This window comes from Lampetra fluviatilis, chromosome 3, assembly GCF_964198595.1.
Source record: "Lampetra fluviatilis chromosome 3, kcLamFluv1.1, whole genome shotgun sequence".
NCBI classification, from domain to species: Eukaryota; Metazoa; Chordata; class Hyperoartia; order Petromyzontiformes; family Petromyzontidae; genus Lampetra; species Lampetra fluviatilis.
Genome location: NC_136277.1, coordinates 27,938,483 through 27,954,890, shown reverse-complemented (window position 1 = coordinate 27,954,890; position 16,408 = coordinate 27,938,483). Strand labels below are relative to the sequence as shown.

General features: G+C 45.2%; 1 protein-coding gene across 1 annotated transcript; it reads right to left on the bottom strand.

The window, feature by feature from the left end:
* Positions 1-7,827: 7,827 nt before the first annotated feature.
* C3H15orf61 (chromosome 3 C15orf61 homolog) lies at positions 7,828-16,187 on the bottom strand. The gene is made up of 4 exons (XM_078879594.1): positions 16,108-16,187; positions 14,098-14,232; positions 12,449-12,632; positions 7,828-10,537 (listed from the first exon to the last, which is right to left on the bottom strand). The coding sequence occupies exons 2-4, from the start codon at positions 14,212-14,214 to the stop codon at positions 10,410-10,412; spliced, it is 429 nt and encodes a 142-aa protein (XP_078735720.1). The 5' UTR covers positions 14,215-14,232; positions 16,108-16,187; the 3' UTR covers positions 7,828-10,409.
* Positions 16,188-16,408: the final 221 nt, after the last annotated feature.

Sequence of the window (16,408 nt, the reverse complement as noted above, 5' to 3'; positions counted from 1 at the left end):
CGGTGGTGGTCCCACAGGGGACCGTGCTTGCTCACGCAACGCCGGTGCCCTGTGAGGAACCCGTCGCGAGTCATGTCGGCGCTGTCCCTGCACCGCGACCACATTCGGACAGCGATGAAGGGTGGCTCGAGGCGCTTTGTGCGGGATCGACGGACCTGTCAAATTTAGAGCGTCAACGTCTTAAGACACTACTAAGGGAATTTTCCGACGTTTTCAGTCGGGATAAATACGATTTGGGCTGCACTAATCTGCTGCGTCACCATATTGATACGGGTGACAGCGCGCCAATACGCCAGAATCCTTTTCGGTTGAGTCCCGCCGAAAAGGACCATGTCAAATCGGCTGTTGATGACATGCTAGCCGCCGACATCATTTCTCCCTCCAACAGCCCTTGGGGAGCGCCGATCGTCCTGGTTAAGAAGCAGGACGGTTCGTTGCGGTTTTGCGTTGACTTTCGGCGCCTTAACAAAATTACGGTTGCCGACGCATACCCGCTCCCACGGATGGACGAATCGCTTGACGCCTTGGCGGGAGCGCGATTCTTCTCCACATTGGACTTACTTTCGGGATTCTGGCAGCTTCCTCTGGACGATGATTCAAAGCCTAAAACTGCTTTCCGTACTCCGCACGGCCTGTTTCAATTCAACCGGTTGCCGATGGGCTTACACTCAGCGCCGGCAACTTTCCAGCGGTTGATGGAATTGGTTTTGGCTGGATTGCAATGGGAGTCGTGCCTGATTTATTTGGATGACGTTATTGTCTTTGGCAAAACTTTTGATGAACATCTCCAGAGGTTGCGGGCGGTTTTCCTAAAGATGCGGGCTGCTAATTTGAAATTTAAGCCCCAAAAATGCCATTTGTTACGCGAGTCGGTGCGTTATTTGGGGCACATCGTGGGACGCTCAGGTATTTCTACCGATCCCGCCAAAACGCAGTGTGTAAGCTCCTGGCCGACTCCCACCTCAGTGGGAGAGGTTAGGAGTTTTATTGGGTTTGCGTCGTATTATAGACGCTTCGTCGCTAATTTTGCGACTATAGCAAAACCCCTACACGCTTTAACATCAAAAGGGGTTCGGTTCTGCTGGGGTCAGGAGGAGGAAGCTGCTTTTTGCTCCCTTCGGGACGCTTTGGTAAACGCTCCTCCCCTGATTTACCCTGATTTTTCAAAACCATTCTTGCTCGACACCGATGCGAGCAACACGGGTATTGGGGGCGTGCTCTCCCAGGTGGTTGACGGCGTGGAACGTGTGGTTGCGTACGGCAGTCGGGTGTTGTCTCCAGCGGAGCAACGATATTGTGTCACCCGTAGGGAACTGTTGGCAATTGTCCATTTCATCCAACAGTATCGCCCATATCTGTACGGTCGGCATTTCACCGTCCGCACAGATCATGCGGCACTGCAGTACGCCCTGAGGGTTCAACAGCCATCGGGACAATTGTCCCGATGGTTGGAGGTCCTCCAGGATTACGATTTCCAAACCACATACCGTAAGGGCGTTCGCCACACCAACGCGGACGCTCTGTCGCGCTTGCCAACCACCTCCGAGTGTGCATGCCTCCTGGGGTCTGGACGTTGCAGACCTCCAGGGGACACATCGGTTCCTGTCTTGGCGGCCGCCAACGACGACGATACAGTAGTTACTAATTCGATCGAACAACAGGGCAAAGATTCCCTGTTGGGGTTGCCCGTCATTGACTGGGGGCGCCTCCAGATGGAGGATGTGTCCCTCCTCGGGTGGCGACGTCGCGTTGGCGGTGCGGCGGGGGGAAAAAGAGGTGGTTCCGACGCATGGGAAATGTGCCAAGGCCTGCTGATGCATTGGGACGGGAAGTCGCGTCGACATCGGCTGGTGGTCCCTACTGGGTTGCGGGGCAGGGTGGTATGGGCCGCTCATGAGCGCCTCCTACACCTGGGGACCCAAAAGACTCTCGCCTTGCTGCAACTTGATTTTTATTGGCCTGGCATGACGAGGGATGTTGGGGATTTGTTGGGATCATGCCCTCGATGTGCACAACGCAAACCGCCGGCACGGGAGTCTAACCCGCCCTTGCAATCGATCAAAGTGTCCAGGATAAACGAGCTGGTCGCTCTGGACATTTTGGGACCATTCCCCGCCACCCCCAGGGGGAATAGATATTTGTTGACTGGTGTCGAGTATTTTACACGCTGGCCTATGGCCTGGCCTCTGGCCAACCAGTCGGCAGCAGCCATCGTGGAGGCCTTTGTTCAGGGTTATGTCCTGGACAAAGGTGCTCCGGAGAGGCTGCTGACCGACCAGGGCAGAAATTTTTCCGGTAAACTACTCAGACAAGTCTGTGATCTCCTGGGCACAAAGAAAATTCGGACCTCCCCATATCACCCACAAACTGACGGGATGGTCGAACGGTTGCATCGCACCATCACGTCCATGTTATCACAACAAGTTTCGGACTCGCAAACGGATTGGGACCTACAAATTCAGGGGGTCTTGGCGGCGTACCGGATGGCACCCCATGCAGCTACGGGGTTTTCTCCCTTTTACCTCATGTACGGCCGAGAACCAGACCCGCCTGTTCGTGCCCAGTTGCAGATCCCCGTGCCGCAGGGAAAAACTAATCTGGCTGACCACGTTAAATTTAATCTGGACAAATTGACCGAGGCACGGGATGCTGCAATGCAAAACTCTGACCTCTGTCAGAAGGCGAATGAGCGCCTCAGATTGAGTCGAGCGCACATGCTGCAGTGGAAGCCGGGGGACAAGGCATGGCTGCACTGCCCCCAGGTGCCACTGGCAACCTCCTCTAAACTGGTGCGGCCGTGGCGGGGCCCTGTGGAAGTGGTGGAGGTGTTACGACCGCAGTGCGTGCGCATCAAGTGGGGGAAGCGGCGATGGTTCGTGCACCCCTCTAGGTTAAAACCCTTCTCTGCGGTACACAATCACACTTCACACGCGCGTGGCCAAGCATGTGGGGGGTCGGCCGACTCGCTGGGTCCGTCTCCGTCGCTCTCACCTAATGCCTTGCCGGCTGTGCCACCTTCAGGTGCATCAGGAGTGACGGGCTCACGCCCAATCACCCCTCCTGCGGATACCGAGGGTCACGCGGAGTCGGATGAATGCTCACCCCAAGACGGACAATTGCCACCTGATGGTCCGCCACACGCGGTTACCCCATGTGAGGGGCCCGCTGCAAGGACGCGCGCTAAAATGCGCAAACTGTTGTGAGGCCGGAAAATGTGTACATAGCTGTTGTGTTCATTGGATGTTGTGTGGGTGGTGTGTTCCCCACTCCTCGGATGTACATATGTTGGCTTCACCGTGTGTTGTGTGTGCGTGGTGGGTTCCCTGCTGATTGTATATAGGCTGTTTTTTTTACGGAATTCGTATTTATTCGGGGGGGGGTGCGACGGGTTGTTTTCTCATCTTGCTGTTGCGTTCTTGTTCTGGTTCCTGTTATTGTTCAAAAATAGTGAGGCACACGCGCGGTCAGGGGGTGAAGGCACCTTTATTGTCAAATTTTTGTATGTTGGCAGCCGGGACGGCTGCATGCTATGCGGGGGGGAGTGATGTAGGGGTGTTAGAGAGAGAGCCCGTTATGCATGGCAGCCTATGGTAAACAAACACAGTAGGCGGGGCTACATGTGTGCACGAGCAGGTGCCCTCTGCGACGTCCGCGCCAGACACCCTGGGGGGTCGATTCGGTCATTATGATCCCCCGGGGCCCCACCCCTCAGGGAGGGGTTGGGTATAAAAGGGGAATGTATCGAGGGGCTCGGGAGTGTTGTGTTAGCTAAGAAGAGGAGACGGAAGACGTCCTAGATAGAGCCCTGGTCTCCCCCTGGCACGCCGTCCTTATCAGGACCGCGCAGGCTCGAGCCAGTGGCGTGGTACCAGAGCCAGAGCCAGTGCTGGTCTGGACTCTGGGTACCGGGCCCGACTGACCAGTGTCGGGCCAAGATAGCCTCCCCTAGCCCATTAGAGGAGGACTCAGAGGCAGGCTAGGGTTAGCCTAGAGGTGTGTCCTCAGATAGACGGGTGAGGGGGCCGATACCCCCTCAGTGTGTATGTCACAACGTGTGGTGTTAAATAAACAAGTGTGCCTCCAACTCCGGTGTGAACGAGTCGTGAGCGTTACTACATATGCATTGTCTTTGAAACTGATTGGTCCACACCAGAGACAGCTTTCTTTTGAGCCTCGTTTCAAACGGTGTTAGACCAGAGGATGCCAAAAGGCGTACAGCCCAAAGATATTACTCTGATAGTGCATTGTCTTTGGGCTGCAGCAATTGTTTATTGCTGTGGTTGTCCCGCCTGATGACGGGCGCTTGTGTTGCGCTCGGAACGTCGTGATTTAATTCATTTTATTTTATACTTACGTGACTTTACTGAAAGAACCAAAGAGTAATTTAGACATGATTCCTTGTAAAAGGTTTCAGTTTGGTGTTTTAACATCTTAACACCTGTTTTGTTGCCAGGAAAAAGGGGAAAAACCTATTATCAATGACAGAATTTTTATTATATTTTACCTTGATCCGAGTCAGGCCAGAATTTACATTTCCACTCACAGATGCAGACCTTTATCTAGTAGATTACCTTTATGTAACATGTGACAATCATATTGGGATTTATGATGTCCTTTATCAATAAAGAATGTGTTACGTAATTCGTTGCTCTTCGATGTGTCTTGGGGTTGTAGCGCGTATTGTTCGGTATGACGTGCAACGTTTCAGCCCGCGACGCTATACAACAGAGGAAGTGTAACTGCTCAATTCAATTTCTAAAGAAGTTCCCAGCACATTTCGCGAAACGTCAGGCACCATGCCAAACAACACGCTTACTGCCGCAAAAAAACGCATCAGAGATCTATACGGCACAAGCGTGAAAACCCGACGCAGTGGTATAATTAATTGCTCTATCAATATTTAACTAGTATAACCTTTAACCCACGTGAGAGCGGTATTGAAACTGATGTCCTTTCGCCCAGTTGAGAGTCAAATTGAGATTCATTCCCTCTTGCTTATATTAAGATTCATTATCTCTATTGATGTCCATTTTTTATCGAGTAATAGGAATTGTAAAATAATAATTGTCACCCTTTGTCAGTCCCACATTGGCCACACCGACTCGAGTGATGAGCTATGGTTAAAACATCCCCCATGGCCTTCTACTCATCCAGCATGGAGATTGACAAACAGCTGTAAATTATTATTATTATGTGTAACACAGGTAAGATCCTTATTGAGAGAGAAAATGTGGCATTACTACAATAAAAACAATATACAAGAACAAAGGCACGGAGGTTTAAATTATAAGCGCAGGGAAAAACAAAACCATAGCCATGCATATAAGAGTGCAATTGCATATACAGCAGCGACAAATTACTGACATTTAAAGCCTTCAACAAACGTGGAAAGAAATGTGGACAACAAAAGCCATGACAAACTTTTTTTTATTGTTGATAAATCATGCAAAAGCACGGAATAGGTAACACTTTCCAACGTGCATGTGTCCTTGGAAATATTTAATTTCCAGTATGGTTAGCTGTCTGGGCCCCATTGTGTTTGCATGATTACATCTTTACGTTTTTGGAAACCTTCTGATCAAATTGGCCGGCCTTCAATTGGGTTACACCTCCACTCCCTCCTTCGTTGCTTTCGGCCTTCGTTGTCACTGCCTGCATATGCTTAATATGACAGGGATTCCCAATAGGGGAAAAGCATCACTCCTCCTCCCCACGTCTCCACCACTCCACCATCCAATGACGAAACGCACAGGGACGGGTGGTGATAATCAACGCCGTTTCTTTACTCAAGTTAATCAGCGTGCTTAATTAATAACCGAGACCACACAAATGCGTAATGAATTGATGGGGGGGAAAAGATAATTACAGCGGAGAACTCCCTCTTCCGATGTCACGTGATTTTGGTGGGACGCTGGGGAATTGCCCGTGCAAGGCTTTGCGATCTACTGGGGGTAAAATTACAAATTAAAGAAATATAGTAACCTGAAGTAGTTGGAGCGTATAGAATTGTATATGGGGTGTTTTTTGTATTTGCTATAAACTACGACGTGTTTCATGGTGTCATAATTTTTTTTTTAAATGAACACGTGGTATGATTTTTTTTCTGAAATCTAGTCTTGCCAAACGTTGCGATAACAGGAGTGTATTTATAACTTTACAAAAAATGTTATGAAAAAATAACTCCAATAAAACTGAGAAGACAATTTCTCAGTATTGCGAAATATACGACTCTTTTATACATGGTAATCTCCAAATTCAGGATCAGTTATACGACACTTGGCACATCATAGTGGCCAGCTAATGAAAGAGATCTTGTACTCTTTCATGCCCGCTTTTACAGCAACATTGCCCATATAAGAAAATGCTGAATGGATAGTGGGAATTTAACTATACTCTTAGGGTTTTTTCGGTAAAATAAAATAATAATAAATCACGACGTTTCGGATGCTAAATTTAGCTGTGACGGTCCCACCTGAAGACGGAGACTTGTGTTGCCTCCGAAACGTCGTGATTTATTATTATATTTTATCATTGTTGTATGAATCCCTGCAGTATATAAGAACGGGAGACACAGCAGAGCCTCACCATTCTGGCGAATTGCCCGATGATGCTGGATGCAATTACCAGCGAAACGTCGTACTCAAATTATAAATGTTGTGGCTTCAACACACCGGTGGGCTAAAGCAGTGAACTATTTGTCTTTTGTCAACGTGACACATTTTTACTGATTGGCCGTGTCGGGTAGTGGAGGGTTACGACACATTTATAAATAACGCGATCTAAACCCAAAAACGTTGATTATGAATTGTTTACCTACGTGACTTTACCGAAAAAAACCTAAGAGTATGAATCCCTGCAGTCACAAAAGCTTCAAATCTAGAAGGGAATTTAACTGTCAACTCAAAGGAAACTGGCTCGGTAGCGAGATCAATCCACCGTTAGAACACAAGTCACGGAAAAGAGTTGAGAATCTGTGAAATTCCTTCAGGCCATCGCATCTCGTTATAGTATCGCATTAAATACCACTGCAGTAAGAATTAAGCACAGTGCACTTAAAAACGTCACTATTATTAAAAAGTTAAATAAGGACCTTTTCCAGGCGCTACAAGGACAAATGTGCTTCGGCACGTTTGTTCGGAAGCGAACGTCTAATCTGTAAACATTATATACTCATTTATAATAAGTGGTCATTAGTAATAGCATAATGAGTCCATTATGAGAAGTAATTTAACATGAGCATGATAAAATGCCTGGCAATTATCAGTAATTGTAAATGTTTAGATGATGTAAATTAGTTTGCAATCCATGTTCTGCCATTTCTTAATACCAGTAGAATAGACCATTTGTGGGCCGTGCTTTACCCCAAACTACAAGTTTGAAATTACCAACAATTAATAATTAAAAAAAATTGTTTTTTAGTCGCATTAGGTCTTGAATCTAGACTATCTCAATAGACATCATGTGTGATACCATTCCTGTAGGCAGAGGTGCCTAAGGCGCCCGAGATGGTTTGTTGACCTATTTACATTTACAGCCATTTGTCAACCCACCGCTGGGTTATGGCCTCCCCATGCCATGTGGGTTATTTGACCATATTCCACCTCGCCAGTCAGAACGGGTTGGCGAAGGCAGAGAGCGGAGAGCAGTCCAATGACCTTTGCTTCACTGCCCTCTGCTGTCCACCACGCGGCACCACAGCAGCCTATTGCAACTTGATGTTGCCCACCGAAGCCCGATTCAGACTCAACCCTGCTCAGCTTCCGAGTTGGGCACATCCTGGGGGATTTGGTCGTAACTCATTAGTGGATATTTTTGTCATCCCCTACTAATACGTGTTTGGGTGTTTTTCTATGAAATCCAATGGCTTACGTAGAAAAAAATATCCATTAGAGAATTGATCAAACATCCCATGTTGGACCTCGCTGAAAAAGTATTGAAACTCAGTCAGACTTTCCTACATAAATATTATGGTACTATTAATAATAATAAAGATTACATCGGTAATGTCAGGTGTTTACTTTAATCATATTCAAAACATAAATGTTATGTTCACCGTCTTGATAATGTCCCAGTATCAATGTTTGCCACTCACGTCGTGATTCCGTATTTGCCATTGGACACCGTATAAAACTAAATACTGTGGTAAACGTATTTTAAAGTACCGTATCTAAATGATACATTTATTAAAAGCACCACACCCCAGCAAAATTGTTTTTAAATATGAATCAAATAACAATTAACAGCGTACAATTAAAGCTAAGAGGACGCAACGTGTTCACGTACGACGCTTTAATTACGACCGCTTATGTAAATTAAATCAAGCATATTTTCAGCAAGCAACAAATAAACGAGACAAATTGCGCATAGCAATGAGGCTCCCGCTCGCTCTGCGGACATTTTCTTGAGGCTCATTTATTTATTTACTAGGAAACATGGAACACAAAAAAAATGAGCTTGTAATTATGGTTCCATCAGCACTGTACCCCGGAGGTCCGTTTGCACCCATTACGCTTTCTTGTAAATTTCAAACAAGAAGACGCTGGGTTGTTTTCACGAGCCACTTTTGTGACATGTCATTTTTATATTACACTTTCCATCAACCAAATTTCCCTCCCCACTACACCCCTAACAACTCGATTACCTTATGAGTTTTACAGTGTGGATGTAATAACTTTCCACGGGCATGAAATTCAATATAGGGTGCAATATAACGAAGGGACAGAATCAGCGGTGAAACTGCACTTTAGCCTGGACTGTTAGCGGTTTCGAGTTTTGAATGTAATATTTAAGATACAAAAAAATAAATGCCATATTCGCAATCAATTAATAATGCACATCTTTCCAACCCTCATCCACACTGCCCTGCACATTTTGTCAAACATTTTAAATTTAGAGCCTGAAACCTTCAATTTGACATTTAGTCATATCGTGAAACAATTACTAGTGTTGATAAATAGAATTAGCAAAATATGTTGTCAGCGGCCTGAACAGGGGGTCAATCTTGGGGAACAATTGGAAGTCCAATTCACAATACAATAACAAAACAACACGCTTTAAAAAAAAAGGAATTAAACAATAAAATATAAAAACTAAAATAAAAAAAGAATACTTATCCACATACATCACATCCACCTGTCAATCCAGCTCCAAACTTGGAGCACTTTTCCACTCTAGCTCCGAATTGCCGCCACATCGTCAGCTGTGTCGGTCTTGTTGTATTTGGCAATTCCTTTGCTTGCTGACTCGCAAAAATAATTGGTATCTGATTTTGGCTTCATTTAAAAATCACTTTTAAGCACATGTCACTTGTTTTGTAGGTACAAGCAAGTATTAAATAAATTCAACCAATAAAACCAAAAACTGCTGTTAGCCAGCCTCATTGGCAATGATCTGTCTCTCCCCACAGCCAAACGATCGCCGCATAAATCAAACGATTGCCACCTAAATCAGCCAATGCCGGGTTGTCTCATTAGTGGCCTTCGGCGATCACTTTTCACCACCATCACCTCCATCCCGCGTCCCGGTTGGGACTGATGAAGCCTTCCCAGAGCCGGGAAGAGGGGCGGCCAAACGATGTCGCGGAAAGGGATCGATGCCCGGCACCGGGTTCACGAGTAATCACTTTCACTAAATTACAGCGCAACGGCGGTGGGGGCTGGCGTGAAATCGACGACGCAATTAACACCCGCGCTGCGAAGAAATTAACACGATCGATGGCGGGTAGGTCGTTAGCGCCGCTCGCGATGGCCAGGGGTGGCTCCCCCAGCGATCATCTCCTCCTCCAGACGCGTGCTCCAGCCCAATTGACCTCTCGGCAGCTGTCACCGCTCCCCATTGTTTGTTTCATCAACAAGAGCTTTAATCAAAGGGGACAACGATTGATTAGCAAAGGTGGGCAGTGTGAGCAATTATGTTGTTACCGCCTTGGGTTTTTTTTCTTCTCCACAATGATCTGCAACCAGGGTAAGTTTTTTTTACGCGATGCCGCAGAGGAGCTTTTTGTATTGTGGAAAAGGGATTGCAATTCACAATGAATCCAAAATTCATTGAAGAGGTTATTATTTCTGCCCTAATTGTTCCATTAAACTTTGCCGTTAAATCTTACGAAGACTACACCAAGGGATAATTCGGGTTAAAAGAAACACGCGCGTGCGTTGTTTGTTTTACAAAGTGACGACAGTCGGCAGCAAGACTACATACGCTGCACGAATCGAGTCAAAAGTGCAAACAGCTTGCATTGGCACAGACCACAGCTCCGCCCTCATGAAAACTGATCTCTGTTTAATCCTCTTTCATGATCAAAGGCCTAAGAGTCATTCCCAGTCATCTGTGCTCAGGTGCATTAATGATTGCCTTGCATAGACAGGGTGGTTTCTCCACTTTGCAGTTACCCCTCATGCCACCTCAATTCAGTTCACGGCCCCCTCCTGCTCCTTGTAGAGAAAGTAGATGGTGACAGGGCCCTGTTCCGTGGTCACAACCTCTGTGACCTTTGGCAAAAACAAAGCGCCCATGCCGTACGCCAGCGTCGGAATCCCTAGGGGGGGGGAAACAAACGAAATTAAATCATTAGGACACTGACTTTAAATTATTCTAATAGAGTTGCATGGATTGTGGAGGCAAATTTATTAAAGGACATGCTACAATGTATTTTCCACTTTGAAAATAGCCATTTTATGAAATGTTAGCACATTAAATGCAAATTGTGTAATGATTCACTCCCACTGACTTGTCAGGATTCTGGATCACAATTCGATTCAAGAGTCGATCGTTCTTACCATGTCATAGATATTGTTTCACATTTACATCTGTCTCGTTTATGTTTTGTTCACTTCCTTAGCTTAAAGGTAACATGAGAATAGAATTTGCATGTAATTTTTTATGAACAATAATCGAGCCTCACGCGAACGATTTGACACATGCACCCTGAATATAACAATCAATGTTAAATGATGACTTAATGCATCATTACAATCCAATGAAATATTAAATACACAGTATATGGCAGGTACTAGGTGAATTATTGCATTGTGACGGCTTGAGCATGCCTCCATCCAGCAGTGGACTGATCGTGGCTGATGATGTGACAGTTTGTTAATAATTAAGGTGGGGTAAAATACAATTGCCTGCTAAACTAAATTAAGGGCAAAGTGTTTTTTTTTAACGTGCTACACGATACTCGCGACAATCTCCGAGACCGCACAATTGAAGTCCTGCGCAGTTTGCAGTATCGGGTTTTCCGTCGGCTATTAAGCACGGTCAAGAATTACTGCAGTTTCTTGCATTGTCACCTACTTTAACTATTTAACAACATCGATTCCGCAGCTGTAAATCAGGTCGAGTGGCCGACGCCCATTGATCGGAAGAGCTACCGAACACAGGGCACTAGACCTTAACAATTAACCTTTCAACTGTGTCCTACTGGATCACGGCAGTAAGTTTACCTCCTATCGCCGGTCATGATCATCATTCTTTCAGAAGCCACATTGGCCTCATGAGGCCACATCCACCACCTGCTACCACAAATCCACGCCGCGCTACTCCGTTTGTATGTCACCCGAGGGAATTCACATTTACCGAGTGTAATGCCACGATATCGACATCTTCTATTCTACCCTGGGATAGACAGATATTTCTGCAGGGCCTTGTGAGGATCACGACATTCAAGAACACGGTGGGGTTTTCTCATGTAAAAAAAAAAAGTTGAAGTGGTTTCCCATCCAATTGCACATGTGGTAGAAATGTCACGTTCCTTTGATAGTGGTTAGTCTTTCCATAGGACAACCACTAATGCGACTTCCTAACACAGCGGTACTTTTGTTTGTCTGCTTGCAACCATTTACTCGGTTGCTGCGCACCTGACTTCACTAGATGCTTGCTTTCCATGGCTAGCCAAAAAATTCACCTCTATTAAACAAAACAAAAAAACCCAAAAGGACTGTATTGGCAGTAGAGCGCTATCAGAAATCAAATAAACTCACCACATTCATCATTAACACGGCCTTATAACAGGATAATATATAACAGGCTCACGTGTTCGGCCCTTGATCAAAACCTCCAAGGATCTGAAGAGGACCATTACCTAAAAAGTCGGCCGATTGTATCATTAGTTCTCTTACAGGGCAGTGTTACTGACGAATGTGACTTGTTTGCAACTTTATTTCTACTCAAATACATTTTTTGGTGGATCTTAATTTGGGTAAATGTTCAGTTCACAACCACGACCCTCATCCCCAATTTGTTTCATTGAAGATAAGCATGGTGTTTGGATATTAATTCTGACCCACAAAACCAATTTAAAAATACACTTATTATGCATTCTGAGATTGCTGTTCAACTCAGAATATGTGGTATCAACATCATGGTCGATTATGATGACGATAATGACCGTGCATTGTTTTAAAATATATATTTTAGAGTAATCATATTAATGTTGTTATCATCGAACCTAGGTTGATGAGTTTGAGAGCTGTGAAGATGCGGTTTTCAAGCGTCAAGTCCTCCCAGGGTCTCCGCGAGCAGTGGTACTTGATGAAGGGGAAGCACCCGGTCCTCAGCACATGATAGTTTGCTCCATCCACTCCCCAGTTGAAATGAGACAGCGAAAACTGATCGTTCTGCACATCGCTGTACTGAAATGACAAAGAGGCCACGAGCGACCATCTCTCATTGCACAGCGTGACAATGAAGAATCACGCTGATCTGACATGCAGGCTCCACTCCTCCAAGAAAGATCAAGTCACAATTCCACAGTCCAACTTCAAAGTATAAGAGCTCACCCAACTGCATCAATGTCCACAAAGTAAAATGCCTTTTCATAGTCTACAAAGTCTATTCATAATGGTACGTGAACTTAATTTGTCTTTTTCATAGCCTGAGTGATACGTTTGCATGCAGTCAATGGTCGAGAAAAATCTAAACTTAAAAAAAATGTGGTTTGCTCACTTGCTTGGTTAGCTTGTGAATTGTATTTTATTCTGTTCCCAATGATCTGCATGAACATTTTATATATAATTGATGAGGCGACAAATGATAACGGAAATTAATTTACAAGGGTAAAATTGCTTCACTGAGATGTGCACGCAACAACTGAATAAACATCCAAATAAGCATCAAGCAAGTAGATACATTCTTGCCAAAGTTAATGTCAGAAACATTACACGTTCTGCTCAAAAATTAGATCTGACAGATAAAGGAATAAACGTATAATGTAAAATAATAACTATCTCATCTGATGTCATATTTAATTATGACAACAAAACAAATGGAAATTAATTTTAAAAAATTGATTGAAGACCCAAGGAAAGAATGCTACAAAGTTGCACGGAACATGAGTAAAACAAAAGTCATGTACACAAATTTTCCTAAACAAAGATATATTGGAGGGGCACAAGTGGAAAACAAACCAAAATACGTATATTTAGCTCAATTACTGAAGGGAGATCGGAATCAAATACAAATACAAACAATACAATGTATGTACTTAACGTATGTTGAACTTATGTCTCACTGTAAGTAGCCAACAGTACTAATCAGAGGTGCGTGGAGCTAATTTGAGGTTGTGATAACCACAAAAAGATGAGAGCGGGTTGGAGTGCTTTTGGAAAACTGTATTTAATCATGAAAAAGAACATACCAATGTGCTGAATGATTAAAGTTTAAATCTGTTTAAATCTATGCGCATGATCTGCTATAACATATTGATCAGAAAAACGGACACTGGCAAAGAAAATGGAAGAGAAGCTAAGAAGTGTACATAGAAGCACGGTGAGGTCCTTACTTGGAATTACACAGACACGAAAAGAAACAGATTTGGGAACGTACGCAAGTTAAGATATCATATTGACTGTTAAGGAAGTAACTGGGCTTGAGCAGGACACGTTGCTAGGACAATGGCCAGTGATTGAGAATAACTGGCAGTCGAAGGACACGTCCAAACACGTGAAGATGGAGCTTTGAATCAGCTTATGTGCATGAATAAGATAGATTGTTGCGTCACACGACTGGGCATGGAGAGAGGCCTTCATCCACCAGTTGAGAGAATATCACTTATGACGATGATCTAGCATTACCGCTGGAAGGTCTGAGCTTACACACCTTGACAAAATAGGAGGTCCAATATGGGAGGTTTCGCTGCAGGAGATGAGCTGTGAGCACCTGGGAAGCCCGGGGTCTACGCTTGCTTGTTGACCAGCTCCTGGCAAGCAACTTCATCCTAACTCACAGATAGCCCTGCGAGTGACAGAGGGTCATATACATTGGGTCAATGCATGTCAACTGTACCAGAGGGCCACACGTAACTATCTCAGATTTTTTAGAAAAAAATACGCGTACCACTGAGATAGTGTATGTAAATTACATTAAATTATCAGCTGACTGCGCTGAAGACCTGTTTACTGTCAGTTATCGGGGTTGTTTGACTATATTTCACCACGATGGTCAGTGCAGGTTTGGTTACTTGAGCGAGGACCAGAATCAGTCTTGATATTACTCAGCACTGATGTAAACCATGGCTGACATTCAAATCAGATTAGGTTTACAGTGCAGCACACATAGCAGTTCACCACTGCTCCATTAATACCCTTTATTTACCCAGGAAATGCCTGGGTCTCAATACTTTCCTCAGCAGGATCCTGCATTAGAATGCTCGGCCAATTCTATTCACCAGCATTTGGCTTCATCTAGCATGAAGTAGAACCCAAAAAACACAACCAATACAAGGGGTTCACACTCACATATCTGCACATATTGATCCAATAGCTCAGTTATACTGCTGGTTCTTGGCTATTTGGCAGCTCATGCAAACACCTACAATTCCCAGTTTCCCCTCCACAGTTTCTCATCTTCCAACCCCAATTGCTTTCTGAGATCCGACAAGGTTAGATACATTGAGGGTACTGGAATTTGATCATAGGCGATTGATGGACATCTGCACAGTGTGAGCTGGATTCATTTGAGAAACAATCTAAAATCCACATCAAAACTCTCATACATTCTGGGGGTCAGGTTAAAACGTGTTGGTGTGGTTAAAGCGTTTCATTCATGAATGTGCATGACAATGAAATATAATGTGTGTACAGCCTGTGGTCAACCCTCTGCTAGATGGTCTCCCCACGCCGTATCAGTCACGGGGGGTTTGTTTGACCATACTTCACCACGCTGGTCAGTGCAGATAAGTGAATGGGGAGGGGTTCAGGACGGGTTCAAATATCACTCGCCACAGATATTATCCGTAGCCGGGAATAGAACGCGAGTATGTAAAGCCGGGACACAGTAAAATACAACATAGAGGGTGACCGCTTGAGCGGCTGCTAATTTCTGGTGGCCGACCCCTGACCCAATTGTGGAAATTCCACATTCCTATGACGGTTACCAGGTCAGACCGCTGTTGAATTTCCACAAAGTGCAACGAATGTTATCGGCGCCCCCGAGGGGGTGAGAGGCCGGGCCCACCTTCACAAACCGAAACTTTTTTTTTACTTAGGGGCCGTCCATAAATGACGTCACGCACCTAGAGGGGGGGGGGGGGTCAGACATTTGTGACGATGTGTGACGAGGGGGGGGGTGAGAAATGTGACGTCACATCAAAATGCGCAACTTGAAATATAGACAGCACGTTCAACTTAATTAAATAAACTTTTTAATGTTTTCTCCTACAACATGAAAGTGCAGCGCCACATTAGATACGCACTACAATGACAATAGTTTAAAGCGATTTAAAGCATGTTTATTTTCAAAATGCAAATACAGTATGGTTTTGGGGGGGGGGGCAGAGCTTTGTGACGTCACATTTGAGGGGGGGGGGGGTCTGACTTTTGTGACGCCGTATGACGAGGGGGGAGGGAGGTCAAAAATCGTCCAAAATCGCGTAACGTCATTTATGGACGGTCCCTTAAACAATGTCAACAAATACGACTCGTTCAGCGCTACCCATCGCGCAAGCACAGTGACCCGCACCGCAGCGAGTAGCAGCATTGACCCCGGCGACCTATTTAAATGCCGCTCGCCGAACGACAACGGCAGAATAACGACAAAGGTTCACAAGCATCACTTTAGTTTCCACGAAGATCTTTAACGTCGCTTGCGGGAAGATAAAACTGCACAAACCTCGCCGTGAGGTCACTGTACGTACGCAACACGCCGCGGAACCGAAGAAACGTAATGGGCGTGACCTAAAAAAAGGCGGGATCACAGCTTCGGCAGCCCATTGGTTGATTGGGCTTGTCATTAGCATAAAGGGGTGTGGTTTACAAAGAGCCTCGCGCTAAGTCGGTGCCTGATTGGCTGACGGCTCTGGCTATTTATAGATTTGAAGTTTTCGTGACTGCAAGGACTCTTGATTCTTTCGGTAAAGTCACGTCGGTGAAAATAAAAATAAAATAAAAAAGTGAAAATAACTAAATTAAAT

Bases quoted from the DNA above. Each gene is read 5' to 3' on its own strand.
- C3H15orf61 (XM_078879594.1), bottom strand. From the start codon at position 14,214: ATGAAGTTGCTTGCCAGGAGCTGGTCAACAAGCAAGCGTAGACCCCGG. The intron at 12,633-14,097 runs GTGTGTAAGCTC...TTGTCATTTCAG, and splicing joins GGACCTCCTATTTTGTCAAG to TACAGCGATGTGCAGAACGA. The intron at 10,538-12,448 runs GTTCGATGATAA...CCCCCCCCCTAG, and splicing joins TCTCAAACTCATCAACCTAG to GGATTCCGACGCTGGCGTAC.